The sequence below is a fragment of the Panulirus ornatus genome, chromosome 13 (assembly GCF_036320965.1).
Source record: "Panulirus ornatus isolate Po-2019 chromosome 13, ASM3632096v1, whole genome shotgun sequence".
NCBI lineage: Eukaryota > Metazoa > Arthropoda > Malacostraca > Decapoda > Palinuridae > Panulirus > Panulirus ornatus.
Genome location: NC_092236.1, coordinates 46,077,134 through 46,099,171, shown reverse-complemented (window position 1 = coordinate 46,099,171; position 22,038 = coordinate 46,077,134). Strand labels below are relative to the sequence as shown.

General features: G+C 43.4%; 1 protein-coding gene across 10 annotated transcripts in view; it reads left to right on the top strand.

Annotated features, from left to right (window-relative positions):
* Nucleotides 1–2,344: 2,344 nt before the first annotated feature.
* Nucleotides 2,345–22,038, top strand: part of LOC139752836 (uncharacterized) — a 141,542-nt gene continuing 121,848 nt past the window's right edge. For 6 of the 10 annotated variants that reach the window (XM_071668788.1, XM_071668789.1, XM_071668785.1 and 3 more), the window contains exon 1: nt 2,346–2,611. In XM_071668788.1, the coding sequence (XP_071524889.1) occupies nt 2,594–2,611 (18 nt within the window). In that variant the 5' untranslated portion in view covers nt 2,346–2,593. Of the gene's footprint in view, nt 2,612–22,038 lie in introns of all 10 variants that reach the window. The other 4 variants (XM_071668780.1, XM_071668784.1, XM_071668783.1 and 1 more) reach the window with 1 other exon arrangement.

Here is a 22,038-nt window from a genome sequence, read left to right as displayed (position 1 = left end):
GTGGTGTGTGTGTGTGCAGTCTGTGGTGGATGAGAGGGCTTGGGAAGTGACTCTCATGGTGATGGAGGGAGCAAAGGTCCTGGGAGACTTGAAGAATGTGTGGAAGGCGAGAACGCTATCTCGGAGAGCAAAAGATAGGTATGTTTGAAGGAATAGTGGTTCCAACAATGTTACATGGTTGCTAGACATGGGCTATAGATAGGGTTATGCGGAGGAGGGTGGATGTGTTGGAAATGAAATGTCTGAAGACATTATGTTGTATGAGGTAGTCTGATCAAGTAATGAAAGGGTAAGAGAGATGTGTGGTAATAAAAAGAGTGTGGTTGAGAGAGCAGAAGAGGGTATGTTGAGAGGGTTTGGACACATGGAGAGAATGAGTGAGGAAAGATTGACAAAGAGGATATATGTGCCAGAGGTGGAGGGAAGGAGAAGCGGGAGACCAAATTGGAGGTGGAAGGATGGAATGAAAAAGAGTTTGAGCGATCGGGGCCTGAACATGCAGGAAGGTGTAAGGCGTGCAAGGAATAGAGTGAATTGGAACGATATGGTATACCCGGGTTGACGTGCTGTCAATGGATTGAACCAGGGCATGTGAGGCGCCTGCTGTAAACCGTGGAAACGTCTGTGGGGCTTGGACACGGAAAGGGAGCTCTGGTTTTGATGCGATACACATGACAGCTAAAGACTGAGTATGAACGAATTAGGCCTTTGTTGTCTGTTCCTGCAGCTGCCTCTCTGGGGGAGGGGGGGGGGGTGCTATTTCGTGTGTGGTGGGTTGGCGACAAGAACAGATGAAGGCAGCAAGTATGGATATGTACATGTGTATATATGCATTTGCCTGTGTATGTATATGTATGCATACGTTGAAAAGTATATGTATGTATATGTGCGTGTGTGGACGTTTATGTATATGCGGGTGGGTTGGGCCACTCCTCGTCTGTGTCCTTGCGCTACCTTGGTAACGCGAGATGCGCCGGTTAAGTATAATAAATAGATGAATATATATATATATATATATATATATATATATATATATATATATATATATATATATATATATATATATATATATATATATATATATATATATATATATATATATATGGATGCGAGGTGGAAAGATGGAGTGAGAAAGATTTTGAGTGATCGGGGCCTGAACATGCAGGAGGATGAAAGGCGTGCAAGGAATAGAGTGAATTGGAACGATGTGGCATACCGGGGTCGACGTGCTGTCAATGGATTGAACCAGGGAATGTGAAGCGTCTGGGGTAAACCATGGAAAGTTCTGTGGAGTCTGGATGTGGAAAGGGAGCTGTGGTTTCGGGCATTATTGCATGACAGCTAGAGACTGAGTGTGAACGAATGGGGCCGTTGTTGTCTTTTCCTAGCGCTACCTTGCACACATAAGGGCGGAGGGGGTTGTTATTTCTGTATGGCGAGGTGGCGATGGGAGGGAATAAAGGCATACAGTATGAATTATGTACACGTGTATATATGTATATGTCTGTGTGTATATACATGTATACGTTGAGATGTATAGGTATGTATATATGCGTGTGTGGACGTGTATGTATATACATGTGTATGTGGGTGGGTTGGGCCATTCTTTCGTCTGTTTCCTTGCGCTACCTCGCTTACGCGGGAGACAGCGACAAAGCAAATAAAAAAATAAAAAAAGATAATATATATATATATATATATATATATATATATATATATATATATATATATATATATATATATATATATATATATAGGGCAAGGGGCGAGGGATGTTTAAACACTTGTTGCCTGTTATAATTAACGTTAACGGTAATATAGATTACAAACTTCCGTAGTGCACGTAGCAAGACCCGCCGGGAGCTAAAGCTGGCTCAACCTTTAACATGCGTAGAATCAAGTATCAGTCAGATGGCTAGGAATGTATTGGTGTTGGTAGTAGTGGTAGAGAGAGAGAGCTGGTCTTATGTTGTCGTCGGGGATGATCCTTGTGACGGTCCAAGGGAGCGTCATATAAGGTCGCAGGACGAGAGTTTATGCACCAGAGATCAGGATCTTTCCCAGACGGGGGTGGAGCTTTCAGCCGGAATAATGGACTTGGTTGGTAAATCAGCACACCACCTAGTAAAGTGAAGCATTTTATCTGCCATATTTTGCGCTCACCTTATCTCTCCCCCTCTCTCTCCACCTATGGCGTGGAGCTGTCGCTCATTGGCTGGATTCGGAGCACTGCTATTGGTAGAAGCGTCGTGTCGGGTGGCTGGGATTGGCGGAGCCGTAACCATGACAACGACGGGGGAAGCGCGCGAGCGGTGACAACAAGTGAAAGGCCCGCCGGCAGCTTCGCCAGTCCTGCCCTGGGGCGCAGCCGGGAAGAGCTCAGAACCCCGCCAGCGTTCGAATCGAGCGCGCCGTCGAGGATGTGCTGACGCTTGGCAAAGTCTATTGGCAGAATTCTTAGATGGTAGAGCTTAGTTTGTGAATAGTAGTGCTACCCGATAAACCGTCCTTCATGAGAGGAATACAGCGATAAGCCAAGTTAGAAGTGAGAGGAAAGGACGATAGAGCAGAGGCCTCCAAGACAACGCTGAAGATGAAGACTCGGTTAAAGGTACGTCTCGAGGGTCATCCTTCACTGTGAACTTGCCATGAAATATGAAGTCGCGTCGCCATGCTGTTAACTCTTGAGGCTTCTAAAAGCCGTCACATGAGTTCGCTGCAAACAGATTCGTCCATCTAACACCAAAAACAGACTCCATTTCAAGGACTTCCATCTGCGACAAAGGTCCAGTTGTCGCAAAACCGTCGTTGCACTGTCTTCTTGGTGTTGTTCTAGAGAGTGTAAGAGCTACAGAGAGAGAGAGAGAGAGAGAGAGAGAGAGAGAGAGAGAGAGAGAGAGAGAGAGAGAGAGAGAGAGTCCGAAGTATGATGTATGGAAAAGTTAAATTCACCATTATCATTTGAGTGTAACAAAGGACAACATGACAACCACACTGGCGTTATGAGGTACTTCCCAAAATAGTATATCCCCCTGATCTATGGACAGCAACATATACGTAACTGTTGTCTACGTTACACACACACACACACACACGAGCATTTCATTTACAGCAAAAGATGATGTTACATATATTACCAACACTGGCGGCTTGTTTACTTGTCGACGAGAGAGTGAGTTTGGTATGAACTCTTAAGCTGTAGATGAACAGCTAACACATACGATCACAGAGTTACGGTCTGAACGAATAGGCAATATAGAAAAATATCTTGGCGCGATCCCTGGGACGAGAAATCATACATACCTACACGCATGATATAATTCATACATATACTTATAACATATATACATATACGCCTGATATAAAGGTTATATGCAGTCCCGTAATCCTTATTCTATATATGTCATTATGTTTTATTGTATATTACATAGAATTTGTGAGATAAATAATGATGAGTGGAACGTGTTTGTTTGAGAGTGAAGAAGGAAGTCCTTTATGGAAATGTCGGGTTGTTGTTACAGTATTAACAAGCTGGGGCAATTAAAGTGTATTTAGCAAAAATTCAGGTACACAAGTCCAGGGACATCATGATACAAAGTGAGAGAGAGAGAGAGAGAGAGAGAGAGAGAGAGAGAGAGAGAGAGAGAGAGAGAGAGAGAGAGAGAGAGAGAGAGAGAGAGAGTTGTAGGTACACGCACACAGTGCTCATCCGATCAAGTCTGTATTACCTGTGACTATTAAATGACTATTAAATTGTTATCAAAACCGTCGATTTGATAATCTAAAACCTCGTCAAAACTGTTCTAACATAGCCAGGCTTAAGAGCTATCAGTCAGAGCACATGAGAAAATAACAAGGGTGGGCCGTTTTGATATCTGATATTTTCCCTACACTTCAAAGCTTTGGAACTAATTATCCTCTTATGTTTTTCCTAATAACTATGACCTGACACTGTTTAAAAGACAGATTCTTCACTTCCTCCAGAATTCGTAAGTGCCTTTCCTCGTTTCTTCTTTTTCCCTTTCATGAACTTTTCTATATTTCAATTAAGGCCCGGCCTTGATGTGGTCTTTTGTCTGAGTGGAGGAACTTCCAACGTAAAGAAAAAAAAAATAGGGTGTGGTAATCCTGGAAGCGCGGTCAGTCCTCGTTACTTGACTCCTCTTTGATAGACGTTAATGATGCCCACCTGCGCTACGTTGAAGATGGTCTTCGTACATGGTCTGTGATGATATTTGTCACTATATTGATCATGTCTAACAAGAGCTTGTAACTTTGCCGATACTCCATCCCAGCTACGTGATTGTAGGTATATAAACCCTACAACGAGACCTGTCACTATGATGGATAGAGGGTGATTTTTACAAACTGAAGGGCGTGTGAGTGGAGGTAGGCAGCAGCGTGTGACAAGTGCTGGCAGGACGGGCTGGCACTAGCCGTCGGGGTGGTGATGAGTGTGGAGAGGAGGGGAGGATGGACAACGCATCGTCGCCCGTTCTAATGGTCGGCCCCTTACCTGCCCCTCTGCTGGTGTCACTGTCCGCACACACACACACACACACACACACACACACACACACACACACACGAGCACTTACGGAGAGGTACAACCGCTATGGTATAGGAAAGGTGAATGACGGGCGGCGCAATGAGCGAACCAGCAGTAGTGTGGCTGTCAAAATCCCTTCCCTGACCCAGGTTGATATGATTCTTTGTGCCTCACACACACGTAAGTCCACACACGCTTACTCTCTCTATCTTACACAGAGAACTCGATAACATGTACTAACTCGCTCGGCTCTTTATCTTTAACAAGCTTTCCTACAAGAAGGCGCTACGCTCTAGTCCTACCTGATGGCAGATCCGAGTCATAGGTAAAGAGAGTTCTAGACCTGGGACGACCCCAGGAGTGCATCATTCTCCCCATGCTGTATAAATAGGTAATTACACAAATATAATTGTATATACGAAATGCTGACATAGACAGGAAAACATAGAGAATAGAGGAAATTCATGCAATACATATACACATATGAGAACAGATTCCCACAGTAGGAGTATAGTATAGGAAACAAACTGTCTGTTGGCAAATATCAGAATAGTATCAAGTATATGGATGAAGAAGTATTCAGGATAGAAATATTCAGGATAGCTGTTTGCATCCTACATTAGGCCTTAACTAAAGCGTGCAAATTTGGTCACTGCACTAAGAAAGGCCTAAAGAATTCATAAAGAAGGTCTAAAGGAAGTCAACAAATGGGGAAACAGAGTAAAGAGAACACAAGTTAAAACGAAACATTAGAAGCCGTAAATTTGTCAGGCACTGAAGGGGAGAGTTAGGGGTGACCTGACCACAATCTTTAAGTTTATGAACCAGTTTGATCATGTAGACAGCAAACAGCTCTTCTTCGGAAGTTGCAAGGATAGAACAATCAGAAAACATAAAAAAAATCACGAAAGTCATTTGTTAGAAAAGATATAAAGAAAGACTTTCAAAGTATAGAGTAACAGACGAATGATTAGAATTGAATCATGTTACTGTTACCGTAAACAATACACAGGAGTTTTAAAAGTTGTCTGATAGTGCTGAATGTTGAAGAGATGGGGGCCCCACGACTGTAAAACTCCCTCCTTGATCAGCACAGAAAGATGATTACAGATGTTCAGTTACAATAGACAGATATACAAAGGTACGCACACATATTCATACAAATGTATAAGCACAGACACGACCACCGCATCAACACATTGCATACCTGTCCGCACTTTAACATATACAAGGACAGGTTCACCAAATTCTTTTCCATATGAACACACGCAATTACACGTGCGCGCTCACATATGCGCAAAAGAATATCATGCGTTAATGTCCTAAGATAAACCGCACATACATTACCCACTCGTTGTCACAGAGAGAGACACTGACACTGACAAACAGGAAAGCGTTCAAATGTACCTAACGGAATAGTGGCGTGTGTAGGTGCACTCAGGCCAAAGGCATGCAAACACCTACAGGATTATGCTCCTATTACAGGCTCACCTGTACATAGTTTCTCAGGGTTGTTTATCATGCACAAACACATTTCAGACACGCAAACTCCTTCCTATACAGCAGGTGTGTGAATACAAAAACGACATCATGGCACTGCTCATGAATATGTATGGTAATCTCCCGACATGTATTTATACACGCTTCGCGTATGTACGCTTACAGACAGCGTCTCCGATTGGTGATGTACCGAAAGCTGTATTTTCATATATCCAAAATTACCCAATGAAAATGATTGGTATTTGTTGAGTATTACCTCTTATGAAAGCGTGCTTCGTTAGATTTACAATTCATAAAAAAGTATCAATCTGGTTTTACGGAGTAAATCGATATTTAATCAAGAGATGATAAATGATTTGTAAAACAAATACACCAAGGAATAACTGGATACTTATGAATGTGAGATGAGCTAATGTACGAAGCACACGATGCGCCAATGGACCTGAAGGCCCTTCCTGCTTCCTAAGCTGAGTTAGGCTGAAGCGGCGTAGAAGTAAGCGAGGCGGTGACTTCAGTGAATCTCAAGACGTCACAGGCCGCCGGACATTTTGAGCGCCACCGTGGTTCCTCCATGAGTTATGCCTCTGGACACACGGAACCTTCAACTACTCGTGTCTTCCTCTTTTGTCATGAAATCCACAATAAACAAGCTCATACAATTTAGTCGACCATCGTAGTCCACAAGGACGTCCATACACACGCATAAAAAAAGACGAAAAAAAACTTAACAAAAGAGGTTGGAAAAAGGCCACCGACTCCAGCATGGGATATTCCACTAAAGACCCAGAAGCGTGAAGAGCTAATGTCTGAGCCAGATTTCCTGGAGCCGTCATGGCGTGGAGAACACGTGCTCCTGGCGTGGATGATTACCCTCAACGACTCCCCACTCCTTGGGCGCGGCAACCAGCGTTGGGCTACTTACTTCAACGCTCTCAACGGTGGCCCCCATCGGGCGGGCTCAGTGTGAATTATGCGATGACGCTTCTAGGTACAGTAGGTGTTGAGGACTGGTATACTGGTGAACTAGATTTCAACAACCTTCACAGTACAGTACAGGTCGTTTGTTATGCAGATGGACGGGTAGAATGGATTAGGATAACGGGATGGTTAAAGTTTCCTGAATGGACAGAAATTACGAGCATGATATGTGTGTAGATATGTTTAGCGGGAGGGTAAGGTAAGCGCGAGTCTGTACAAGTATGAGTAAAGATGTTAAGGAAATAAGTGGAATAGATGGGCTGCAACTCACCCTAGACTTCACAGGAAGAGGTGAAGGTGTCGGGGGGAACAGGTGCGACGCGAGGGTAGGGACGATGCGAAGTGGCGCAGGAGCGCTCAAGGAAATTGTGAGGCGTGGCTGATATGGGAGTGAATAGTGGGCAGCGCAGATGTAGGATGAGGTTCAGGCTGGGTGGAATGTCTTGGAGCGGAAATGGGGTGTAGTACCGAGCGGGGGTGTGGTAGTGTAAGTAAGGCGCAAGACTACTGTAGGACGGAGTATTGTGTGCTATGGGCACCTGTGAAATCGGGCAATGATGTATCTTCAGGCAGGCTGTGGGTTGAGGACACTGTGAGAGCAGGTGAGTTGTGAAACTTGAGGCATGTGTGAAGCATAGAGGTGATACAGGTGGTTGCGGAGGCGAGGCTAGTATGTAGATGGGTGGGTGAGGGTGCTCAGCAGGTCTATAAAAAGGTGGATGAGAGGGCTAGGCTGGCATATATAGGGATAAGTGAGGTGGGTGGGCAGGAACACAGAGCGGTGGATGAGGGAGTTGGGTAGTAATTAGAGAGGTAGATTAGGGAGAGGGGCATATGGAAAAAGTGTATGGCCAGATAGAGAGGCATGTATCGAAGTAAGATAGGAGATGAGACATTGGTTAAGGTAGCAAAGGTGTGAGGAGAGGCTAGCTAGGGGTGTCACAGGTATGAGGAGAGGCTGGTAAGGGGCTGCAACGGGTATGAGGCAAGGCTTGTGAGAAGCAGTACAGATGTGGGGAGAGGATTGTGAGGAAAGGCGCAGGTGTGAGGAGAGGCTGGTGAGGCGTGTTATAGGTGTGAGATAAGGCTGGTAAAGGGCGGCAATGATGTAGGGTGAGGCTGGTGAGGAGCGGCAATGATGTAAGGTGAGGCTGGTGAGGGGCGGTACGAGTGTGAAGTAAGGAAATTGCATTTTCGAGCCCTGTAGATATAGCACAAGGGATATATGGGCTGATCACCCCTACACCCCCCCTACCTTTTACACTTGAGTCCTAGCGGGCCACCTTGAACCTCGCCTACCTCTGCATCCTGCGGGGCCTGCCTGTCACCGTATGTTGTCGATGATATGGGAGGGAGATTAATGGATGGAGAGATTGTATATATATATATATATATATTTTTTTTTGCTTTGTCGCTGTCTCCCGCGTTTGCGAGGTAGCGCAAGGAAACAGACGAAAGAAATGGCCCAACCCACCCCCCATACACATGTATATACATACGTCCACACACGCAAATATACATACCTACACAGCTTTCAATGGTTTACCCCAGACGCTTCACATGCCCTGATTCAATCCACTGACAGCACATCAGCCCCGGTATACCACATCGATCCAATTCACTCTATTCCTTGCCCTCCTTTCACCCTCCTGCATGTTCAGGCCCCGATCACACAAAATCTTTTTCACTCCATCTTTCCACCTCCAATTTGGTCTCCCACTTCTCCTCGTTCCCTCCACCTCCGACACATATATCCTCTTGGTCAATCTTTCCTCACTCATTCTCTCCATGTACCCAAACCATTTCAAAACACCCTCTTCTGCTCTCTCAACCACGCTCTTTTTATTTCCACACATCTCTCTTACCCTTACGTTACTTACTCGATCAAACCACCTCACACCACACATTGTCCTCAAACATCTCATTTCCAGCACATTCATCCTCCTGCGCATAACTCTATCCATAGCCCACGCTTCGCAACCATACAACATTGTTGGAACCACTATTCCTTCAAACATACCCATTTTTGCTTTCCGAGATAATGTTCTTGACTTCCACACATTCTTCAAGGCTCCCAGGATTTTCGCCCCCTCCCCCACCCTATGATCCACTTCCGCTTCCATGGTTCCATCAGCTGTCAGATCCACTCCCAGATATCTAAAACACTTCACTTCCTCCAGTTTTTCTCCATTCAAACTTACCTCCCAATTGACTTGACCCTCAACCCTACTGTACCTAATAACCTTGCTCTTATTCACATTTACTCTTAACTTTCTTCTTTCACACACTTTACCAAACTCAGTCACCAGCTTCTGCAGTTTCTCACATGAATCAGCCACCAGCGCTGTATCATCAGCGAACAACAACTGACTCACTTCCCAAGCTCTCTCATCCCCAACAGACTTCATAGTTGGCCCTCTTTCCAAAACTCTTGCATTTACCTCCCTAACAACCCCATCCATAAACAAATTAAACAACCATGGAGACATCACACACCCCTGCCGCAAACCTACATTCACTGAGAACCAATCACTTTCCTCTCTTCCTACACGTACACATGCCTTACATCCTCGATAAAAACATTTCACTGCTTCTAACAATTTGCCTCCCACACCATATATTCTTCATACCTTCCACAGAGCATCTCTATCAACTCTATCATATCATATCATTTATGTTCAGGCCCCGATCGCTCAAAATCTTTTTCACTCCATCCTTCCCCCTCCTATTTGGTCTCCCGCTTCTCCTTCTTCCCTCCACCTCTGACACATATATCCTCTTTGTCAATTTTTCCTCACTCATTCTCTCCATATGTCCAAACCATTTCAACACACCCTCTTCTGCTCTCAACCACACTCTTTTTATTACCACACATCTCTCTTACCCTTTCATTACTTACTCGATCAAACTACCTCACACCACATATTGTCCTCAAACATTTCATTTCCAACACATCCACCATCCTCCGCAGAACTCTATCTATAGCCCATGCCTTGCAACCATATAACATTGTCAGAATCACTGCTCCTTTAAACATACCCATTTTTTCTCTCCGTGATAATGCTCTCGCCTTCCACACATTCTTCATCGCTCCCAGAACTTTTGCTCCCTATTCTACTTTGTGACTCACTTCCGCTTCCATGGTTCCATCCGCTGCTAAGTCCACTCCCAGATATCTAAAACACTTCAGTTCCTCCAGTTTTTTCTATTCAAACTCACCTCCCAGTTGACTTGTCCCTCAACCCTACTGAACATAATAACCTTGATCGTATACACATTTACTCTCAGCTTTCTTCTTTCACACACTTTACCAAACTCAGTCACCAGCTTCTGCAGTTTCTCACCCGAATCAGCCACCATCGCTGTATCATCGGCGAACAACAGCTGACTCACTTCCCAAGCTCTCTCATCCAGAACAGACTGCATACTTGCCCTTTTCTCCAAAACTCTTGCATCCTCCCTAACCACCCCATCCATAAACAAATTAAACAACCATGGAGACATGACGCACCCCTGCCGCAAACCGACATTCACTAGGAACCATTCACTTTCCTCTCTTCCTACTCGAACACATGCCTTACGTCCTTGGTAAAACCTTTCACTGCATCTAGCAACTTACCTCCCACACCATATACTCTTAAAACCTTCCACAAAGCATCTCTGTCCACCCTATCATATGCATTCTCCAGATCCATAAATGCTACATACAAATCCACCTGTTTTTTAAGTATTTCTCACATACATTCCTCAAAGCAAACTCCTGATCCACACATCCTCTACCACTTCTGAAACTACACTGCACTTTCCCAATCTGATGTTCTGTACATACCTTTACCCTCTCAATCAATACCCTCCCATATGATTTCCCAAGAATACTCAACAAACTCATATATGGGCCATTTCCTGCGTTAGCGAGGTAGCGTTAAGAACAGAGGACTGAGCATCAGAGGGAATATCTTCACTTGGCCCCCTTACCTGTTCCTTATTTTGGAAAATTAAAAAAACGGGAGGGGAGGATTTCCAGCCTCCGCTCCCTCCCCTTTTAGTCGCCTTCTACAAAACGTAGGTAAGCGGGCCAAGTGAGGATATTCCCTCAAAGGCTCAGTCCTCTATTCTTAACGCTACCTCACTAACGTGGGAAATGGCGATTATTATAAAATATATATATATATATATATATATATATATATATATATATATATATATATATATATATGTAGATACATATAATGCAATTTGTTTATATTAATATCTTTTTTCTGTCGTCATCTTTAATGGCTGTTTTCCGCGTTAGAGAGGTAGCGATAGGAAGAGACTAAGAAAGGCCGCATTCACTGCATCCTATCTCACCCTAGGTATCTGAACGGAGCACTTTCCTCATGCATGATACATGTACGGAGTACTTCACTCATCCATGAACATACGATCGGAGCACATATCACCCATGAATACATGTACGGAGCACTTTCCTCACCCAGGAATGCATGTACGCAGTACTTACCCCATGAACATATATGAACGGAGCACTTCCCTGGCCCCTCCCTTAAAAACTCGCACGGAGCGAATCTCTTAACCCTTACCATCCCTTGACGTAACCCTACCTTTCTTAACTTCATCCTCACCTTAGTCCAAATCTCTGATTCCCATCCCTTTGCTGGGAAACATTCCCCTTCCCCTCACCCATGATCGAATCCCGTAATCCACACTCCTTCGTAGTCCGCGCTCCGTGCAGCGAGTAGCAACAACCACGGAGATCGTAGTCATCACCCAAAGAGCAACCCCCCCCCTGACGCTCTTGTTCCGCTGTAGTGGTTGCCTTTGTCCAGAACAGTGGAGTATCGATCCACCACACGAACGCTGAACGTGTGTGTGTGTGTGTGTGTGTGTGTGTGTGTGTGTGTGTATGTGTGTGTGTGTGTGTGTGTGTGTGTGTTCATAAAGATACAGTAGGTATTCGTCAGTGTACAGCTGTGCTAATTGAACACATCCAAGCATGGTGTAACATGGGCGAACATTATACCTGTGCACTTCTTTCTTTCAGCCTAATGTTCATACAACTAGTCCCTGTACATACTCGTGTGTGAGTACATATGCAACCTCCTCACCTGGTGTGACTGAGTGTAAGGGAGGGCGAGAAGAGAAGGTCGTTTTCTCATTGGCGAATCAGAGCAGAGGACAGAGGTGGACCATGTTTCTGGGTAACGATACTCAAGCGATTCTAACTGTCAGGGTTAACATCGGGTAAGGAATAATGATAGCATATAATGGTTAATTTAAGGGGGGTTAACTGTGGAGGTTAACCTACACCAGCAGTTAACTGTCCGGTAGGGTTCGACTCAGAGATTTAATTCTCATTTGGGGTTAATTGCTTCCGCGGATTCACTACAGGCAAGGGGTTAATAAGCCATCAAGAAATGATTATATGATGATACACTTACAGCGTAGAGGTCAATGACGACGAGTCATTAGACACAATTATGGCTGAAATGTGTCTTCGAATTAACTGGATTTTCAGCCATAGAAACTGTGAGTAAAGTGAGTTTGTAATTGGATCCTGACCGACGTTAGTTACCATGGAAGTGAAGACTAGACAGGCAGAAGGTTAACTCTCGAATAAAGCTGACAAAGACGCGTGTTAAACTCCCTTTAATAAAGACCCAAGTTTCATCTAGGGCTGTGAATAAGCTGCGACCAGTTCTTGATTACGTTGAAGAGAGTAATGAGATCGGGGAGTCTGAGTGCATCAGGCAATTACTCCTTCCTACAGCTTTCTCAGCCGGTTAGAATAGAGTTAGGTAGAATTGCTACTTATCAGACATTCACGACTTGTCCCATATGTCTCGTATAGGAACTCAGATTCCTTATCCAGACAGATGGAGATGGGAAAGTAAAGAAGTTCTCTGCTTTATAATCTTACCGTCAACAATTTTAACTAGTGAATCAAATCTTCTATTAAACTTCTTTTTTTTCAAATGATAACATCAATTTTTTCAGGGAAAGGTATTCAAAAGTTTTCCAATGAACAAAGTCTGAACGTTTTCACATGTAACTGACCAGTTTACACATAACGAAGAAGGCTGCATGTTTGCTTTCCCACGCTACCCAGGACAAACTACACTCGGACAATGATTGACCGCGAGTTCAAAAGTTTGAAAATGAACGAAGAAAAACGTGGTTCAAATCATCTAAGTCTAACTGAAGCCAGGCCAATGTATTATCCATATGATCATCTAAAATTAGATTTCCGATCTTTTTCTGTAGACATAACACAGGCAAAAGTACTCCTCACTGGAAATGTAAAATGACAACATAGACCGAGATTGATTCAGTCTCATTTGGTGTTGTAGATTCGACCTTTGAAAGTGGAAAGGTTATGATAAAGGGAAAGATGAGAGAATAAGAGATTTCCACAGCTTTTTGGCGTGAGGAGAGGAAGAGGTGTCATAACGGTTAGTCCTCGTGTGGTTGATCTTCGCTCAGAAAATATGCGAAGAAGCAGCTAGTCGCGTGTCGCAGGTACAGATCTCAGGGACCTTGGACACACGCAGACAGCACTCGAGAACAGTGGCCAAAATATAACTCTTGAACAGAGAGAGGGAAGCGACAGCACGTCGGACGGACATGGATGGTTGAAGGGAGATGATAGCAGGAGAGTTAATGAGGCAAAGGACTTTTGACTCCATCATGGATAGAAGACAGATGGAAGAACCACCCTCGGTATGCAAGCGGTACTCTATACACGAACGAAAGAAACCTGAGCAGACATGGCTTAGCTGCTCAGAAGAAAACTAATGGTGACACCTACGGGTATACTTGAGAAGACATTTGATAATCAATTTCCATGAAGAGAAAAAAGTAGTTCAGGATACTAAACAGGAAATGAAACCTTCCAGCTTTTACTAGGATTTAAACACATCAGGTTGTTCACCTGGTTAGGGGTGGAGGAGAGTTGTGGAGGAGTGCAATGCGCGCCACCGAGTAACGCTTCTCTACCTAACTGGATCATGAATTATTATGTCAATACATCAATAATGGAAGCTTGTTTGCGTTGAGTGTGGGCGCCTGCGTTATTGACCACCCCAAGCCGTCACACTACACACGCCACCTTGACCCATTTACGTGTCATGAGTCACCAGTCTTTGTGGACAAAGGGGCTTAAGTGGGGAGGTGTTGTGCTTAATAAGGGGTGGCGGTAAATGACGTCGGGTACGAGATAAAATGAAAGTTTGCAATTATAAAGAGAAGCTCACGTTTCACTCTTCAGCTTTTAAAAGTCTGTAAAGGTTAACAAAATGGTAATTTAAAGTCAGGTAACGGAAAGCATCAACTACCTGTTGAAGCTGGTTCTACGAGGGAAGTTCGACCATCATCTTTATGAATGTCATAAATGAATCCAATGATCCAAGACCCACTCCCACGTAGGAACAAGTTTTAGGGGAAAGGAGGAGAACTCAGAACCTAAGCTGCTAGCTTGCGAGACTTGTCAGGTACAGGAAGGAAGGGAAGTCCTCGGAACACTCACAGTCTCACGACAGCGAGCCCCGATCTTCCTGAGTGTTGCGTGCCACACGTCGCCACTGACGCCAACACTCAATGATTTCGATTTGGTCGTTCGGAAGTTCCCGGAGCCTCGCGCAGCCAACACTGCCTGAGGAAGGTTTCAGCTTTGCTGTAGATGTATACGATAATTCCATAACATTTACAATACGCAAGAGTAAACTGATATCAACTGGCTCTGTAATGCATCACATTTCAGGTAGTGAATTACGGCAGTGATATAGGGAATGTTTTCCCTTAACACCACTGGTTTGCCGTTGATATAAAGATGGCCATTTTATCATGTTCATCGATCACTGCATTTTGTGCTTCTCCAGTGCTCACCTTTCATAAAACAGCCCTTGAATACGTATAGAAGAACGGATTTTTAACATTATGAAAAATTCAGAATATTTCTTGACCAGTTTTGCCTTGCATGTCTGAGTTTTTGTATCTCATTGTCTCTATTGGCTAGTTGAAGCAGACATTCATGTTTACATTTTGATCGAATAGCCGCATCTTCGGCAGTTTCCAAATGTTGCTATCTGGCCCATCTACCTCAAGGAATCTGGGCATAAGGTGTGTTGGCCGGGGCTGACGGAGCCTCGGCGCCTGCGTAAGACAGAAAAATCTCTGATCTCTGATTGCAAAGTTCGTCACTTGTCTGTGTGTGTGTGGGGGGGGGAGATATGTCGGCCAGGGTTGGTGTATTTGCTTATGAAATTACATGATCTTACATCAAAGAAGACAAGGACGCTCTCCCTATAATTCGTAGACGCGAACTAAATAGGCTTAACTGATGGAAGTCTGGCAAGTTATCCACAGCACGGAACTCCACTTCTTTAGTTGAAATCACGAATGATCAGTTCTCAGATCATCGAAATAAACCTTACATTACGACACAAGTTCCCGTGGACAGCCATTTTCTGTGGACTCACCATTTTCATTACTTAAACAGCACGTCTCCTTGATTAGTATGAGAGAGTCAGGTGGTGTTGGAAATATGATCACGGATCTGTGATTCCTAAGGCTATAAGAAGCAATAATTGAACTACCGTTGCAAGGGAGCAAAAAATACACAAGAGAAATGGGGACAAAAAGAACCTATTGTATTACACATTGTGACGCACACACACACACACACACACACACACACACACACACACACACACACACACACACAGACACACACACACACACACACACACACACACACACACACACACAGACACACACACACACACACACACAGACACACACAGACACACACAGACACACACACAGACACACACAGCTTTTCCAAGCAACTGGTTACTTCACACAGACTCACGGTACAGTGCTTACAGGCAGCACAAATAACCTCTGGATTAAATACTTCTGCAAGATAATCAGATACCATATGATGGACACCAGAAGAAGAGTATGTCCGGTCACCCACTTTGTATTTCGGTGTTGCGCTTACTACGAAGAAATTCTCATCAGAATACAAATAAGAGCAGGTGTATATGATGGATTTCTTGTGGTAGGGGGAACAAACAGTACAAGCTATCAACATGATACAACACAGACAACTTTCCAGCTTGCAGGAATACATAGAGAGGCGAGATGCAAATGGAAAACTCTCTGAAATGAGGGAAACGAGTGGGCGATGAGGCAGGGGAAAGATGAAAGCTTTGCGTGTTGGATGGGCGTCGTGAGTGAAGCAGCGGTTGGAAAAGGATGTGAGCCTGAGTGACGAGATGGCCACTGACCGTGATGCTCGAGATGTATTCTGCTTGTATAATACACGGCCACAGGTGACGAAGCACATGTAGCAGAAGGGCAGACGTTTGATAGCTGAAATAAGTATTCTTTAGTTCCTAAGCCTTTAAAGCTATGTGGCTTTTAAAATGAATCGCAATCGAAATAAGGTAGTAAAGACTTCGTGTTTCTTCTCAGTTCTATACCAGGAGGCCTGGACCCTCTTCACCATCACTGACCTGCGACATCAGGTGAGGCTAACCTGGCCTACGTTCACCTGCCACCAGTCCATAAAGGTTCTCCGTCTGCCATAATCTACCACTTTCATGTGTCTTGATAACCACAGCGTAGATCATACTCGTGCTAATGTAAGCCCGGCACATGAATTTCCGGGAAGAAATGGTGTCCAGAGATATGGTTCATCTCAATTATCTTATTTTATGTATTCATTTACTCATATTGTGCATTAGTATATGGAAAGTTCTGGAAATACGGAACATTATTATGTCGATCAATAATGAGGATTGATCACTTCTGCTATGATTTCGGCATCACAGGACTTATCAATATTAAACAGAGATGTTATGAATATATATAAGGGATAGTTGAGATCAAGCACTATCTGTATATCTCCTACATGCTTCCTACACACTGAGAGTTCAGACAGAGCTGCCTATTATATACACAGCTTGGCAGGTTGGTTGGCTATTTCCTTGGGCTTTAGGCCTATCCAATGCCAGGGTTATTAAGGCCGTCGACGAGTCGCCAAGCAGCTACATCCGCCTACCAGATAATCTTCAACACCTTCCATAGTTGTCAAGGGGGAAGTCTAAGACCACATACACTCTCGCTGTGTAGTATATGGCTCTTGAAACGTGGCAGCTGTGTAGGCGCAAACATACAGTAAGAACTTCGTTGTTAAAGAAAGATGAACATCCCAGTTATAGAACTATACCCAAAAATGGATTCGAGTTCTAATTATGGATGGAAATCAGTTAAGACTCGAATCTCTTCCAGAGAAAAATTTATTCAGCCAGAAAATGCCTCAAGGTTAAATACATTGAGATATCTTCTCTGTCAAAGGTTAGTGGATGTTTTTGGGATGAAAATGATTGTACAAAAACCTCCGTACATATTGCTGGATAATGTCACTGTTGAACTCAGCTGAAGGGAAAAAAATTATTTTGAAATATCTCAATGAAAGAAGTGTAAAGGAGATGTGGAAGTCCCTTTGGAAGAAGGTTTGATTGCTTTGATATTAATCCCAGAATCTACAATAAGTGAAAGAACCTATCCTCAGCCAGACGATTGTTCGTTCCCTCCATCAGTGACCACATAGTTTTCCATCTGGCCAGCTGTAATTAAGCAATGGGAAAGCATGACTTTTATCTCCAGCATAAACGTTCTGACGATAAATCTATGTAACGCCAAGAGTTGAAATTGGTTCTGACAATCATCCAGCCATTGTTTTTCTAGGAAATATAAGTCTATATCAGAGTGAGTAACGCTCGCGTGAGTAGTGAGATGTTGACCGTCAAGAAAGCCTGCTCAGGCTATGGTAAGTGAATATTCCGCTTCATGAAGACCACTTCAGGATAGATGAGTCACTCACACGAGAATAGCATCAGACCTCTTGATTCCCTTCCGTATATTTGTATGTAAACTTGGACAAGATGGTAGATTTGTACCTGCATATTTCCTCAGATATCCACACTTATGTTACATCTGTTGTTTTAGCATGTTAACGTAAGTTTGTTTTATGTATTCATTAATATGTACTCCTGTTCTTCGGACTTTGGCATATTGTTTCTATATTGTAAGTCTACATATATATATATATATATATATATATATATATATATATATATATATATATATATATATATATATATATATATATATATATATATATATATCATACAAACCTCCAACAGCCAGGATCGAACCCGGGACCCCTGTACAATAGACGGAGCGCAACCGCTAGGCTATGATCGCCCCTATACGGAAACGACTATTCTAATACTATGTACTCGAATACCCTTCGTCTCACGTTGGTGAGCAACGGGGTCTACACTGGTCATTTCCCATCAGGTTCACGCAGAGCGTTCATATGCACTTTGTTCATATATATATATATATATATATATATATATATATATATATATATATATATATATTCTTTTTTTTTTCTTTCTTTTAAACTATTCGCCATTTCCCGCATTAGCGAGGTAGCGTTAAGAACAGAGGACTGGGCCTTTTTTGGAATATCCTCACCTGGCCCCCTCTGTTCCTTCTTTTGGAAAATTAAAAAAAAAAAACGAGAGGGGAGGATTTCCAGCCCCCCGCTCCCTCCCGTTTTAGTCGCCTTCTACGACACGCAGGGAATACGTGGGAAGTATTCTTAATCCCCTATCCCCAGGGATGATATATATATATATATGTATATATATATATATATATATATATATATATATATATATATATATATATATATATATATATATATATATATACCATTTTTTGTGTATAACTATATATCATTGTGTTTATATTTTCATAGAACACTACTACCGCTATTACTACTGCGACTTTTATTTTCGTGTGAACTTGGTTGTATTCCGTGGACCGTATGAAGTTACGTATAAGAGCGGGGCTCGGGACTTGCTTGTGGTTGTGTGAGGGTTTGTTGGCTAAATATGATTTATAGATGAAAGTGCACATGTTTATATTTCAGTGGACATATGTCTGCGTCAGTATGTCTCGGTGTACAATATCATACGATATTCCGTGTGTGTTTCTTTATATTTGCTTCATATCTTCCTCCCTTGCGTGTCTCTTCCTTTTACTCCACCTCTTGTCTCCCTCTACCGTCATCAACCTTCCTTAACTATCTCGTTTATGACTCTTAATATTTTCCTGTCCTGCTATCCACGTTTCCCTATCTTCTAACTTCTATTTTTCATTTTCATACACCATCATGACCCAGGTTCCAACCTTCCATATATAAAAAGGAGTCCTTGACCTGATTACTCTTTTTTTTTTTTTTCTATTTGTTATATCTGTAAGTTATTTAAGATGTGAGTTTCAGTGCCTCTCTATAGAGCAAGGAAGTCAACACAAGGTGACCTAGGTTAGCACTAACTAGCCCCCGGGGCTCTGAATAATTTACATTATAGCCGACACTCGTGTGTCTTCAGGCCTTTGTCTTGACCATTAATGGAGCATAGTAGCGGGATTGGAGCATTACCAGCCGCTAGACTTACCGTCTCATTATAACGTTATGAACTTCTGGAACTCATAATCTCATGATTCTTGCGTATTGAATACCACTCTCTCTCTCTCTCTCTCTCTCTCTCTCTCTCTCTCTCTCTCTCTCTCTCTCTCCCTCTCTCTCTCTCTGACCTTCTAGTTCATACACTCTCCCTCTCACTCACTTTCTCATTCATTTACTCTCCCTCTCTCACTCACTTGCCAACTTTTACATACTCACTTTCGCAAACACACAGACAGACACACAGACATACACACAGGCAGACATATTCACATTTTCTTCCTCTTCCCCTTTTCCCATGTTCTTCTGTTCTCATCCATCCTTCATCGTTCCATGAATATTTCACATCGTCGCCCATATCATATTCTCTTTCACAAACCAATATTTCTTATCCCCCTGACGTACTTAGTGGGAGTGAGGTGTCTGCGTGTGTCTCAGCCCTTAAGACCAGGACGCACGGCACGCGACTGGCAGCTGTTTCCCGTAGTTTTCAGCCTGGAGACCAGCCACACGAGGCTTGACCGTTATGATGCCTCCCTCCCTCTCTCTCCTCGTACATGGAAGTTGTGGAATGCTCTTCCCTCCGTAGTCATTCCCACTTCCAATATCAGGTCCACGTCCAAGACTTGGATCTGCACAGTCTTAAGGGGATCAGATCATTTCCTGTTGTGGCTTGTTTTTTTTCTTATAACTCACTGTTATGCCTTCCAGTCCACGTGGCCACAGCCGGGGCTCTCTGTTGCCCACGTCACGCCGCGTGGAGCTTCTCTCTCTCTCTCTCTCTCTCTCTCTCTCTCTCTCTCTCTCTCTCTCTCTCTCTCTCTCTCTCTCTCTCTCTCTCTATATATATATATATATATATATATCTGTTTAATTTGTTTATGGATGGGGTTGTTAGGGAGGTGAATGCAAGAGTTTTGGAAAGAGGGGCAAGTATGAAGTCTGTTGGGGATGAGAGAGTTTGGGAAGTGAGTCAGTTGTTGTTCGCTGATGATACAGCGCTGGTGGCTGATTCATGTGAGAAACTGCAGAAGCTGGTGACTGAGTTTGGTAAAGTGTGTGAAAGAAGAAAGTTAAGAGTAAATGTGAATAAGAGCAAGGTTATTAGGTACAGTAGGGTTGAGGGTCAAGTCAATCGGGAGGTAAGTTTGAATGGAGAAAAACTGGAGGAAGTAAAGTGTTTTAGATATCTGGGAGTGGATCTGGCAGCGGATGGAACCATGGAAGCGGAAGTGAACCATAGGGTGGGGGAGGGGGCGAAAATCCTGGGAGCCTTGAAGAATGTGTGGAAGTCGAGAACATTATCTCGGAGAGCAAAAATGGGTATGTTTGAAGGAATAGTGGTTCCAACAATGTTGTATGGTTGCGAGGCGTGGGCTATGGATAGAGTTGTGCGCAGGAGGGTGGATGTGCTGGAAATGAGATGTTTGAGGACAATATGTGGTGCGAGGTGGTTTGATCGAGTAAGTAATGTAAGGGTAAGAGAGATGTGTGGAAATAAAAAGAGCGTGGTTGAGAGAGCAGAAGAGGGTGCTTTGAAATGGTTTGGGCACATGGAGAGAATGAGTGAGGAAAGATTGACCAAGAGGATATATGTGTTGGAGGTGGAGGGAACGAGAAGTGGGAGACCAAATTGGAGGTGGAAAGATGGAGTGAAAAAGATTTTGAGTGATCGGGGCCTGAACATGCAGGAGGGTGAATGGCGGGCAAGGAATAGAGTGAATTGGATCGATGTAGTATACCGGGGTCGACGTGCTGTCAATGGATTGAATCAGGGCATGTGAAGCGTCTGGGGTAAACCATGGAAAGTTCTGTGGGGCCTGGATGCGGAAAGGGAGCTGTGGTTTCGGGCATTATTGCATGACAGCTAGAGACTGAGTGTGAACGAATGGGGCCTTTGTTGTCTTTTCCTAGCGCTGCCTCGCACACATGAGGGGGGAGGGGGATGTTATTTCCATTTGTGGCGAGGTGGCGATGGGAATGAATAAAGGCAGACAGTGTGAATTGTGTGCATGTGTTTATATGTATGTGTCTGTGTGTGTATATATATGTGTACATTGAGATGTATGGGTATGTATTTCTACATGTGTGGACGTGTATGTATATACATGTGTATGGGGGGGGTTGGGCCATTTCTTTCGTCTGTTTGCTTGCGCTACCTCGCAAACGCGGGAGGCAGCGACAAAGCAAAATATAATATATATATATATATATATATTGGAAAGGATCACAATGTTGCGCGTGATCAAGATATTCCTATGAGTCCACGAGCGTTCATAAACTTATCATTTTACAAATTCTATCAACAATTATAATCTTAATATTAGTGATGGTCTATACAAATTAGATAACTTTACTGTTGATAAAATTTGTTAAATGATAAGTTTATGAACGTTCGTTGTATGTTTTGGACAATCAAATGCTTATCAAATGGCGTCCTAGCTTTGTCTGTTCGATGTATATA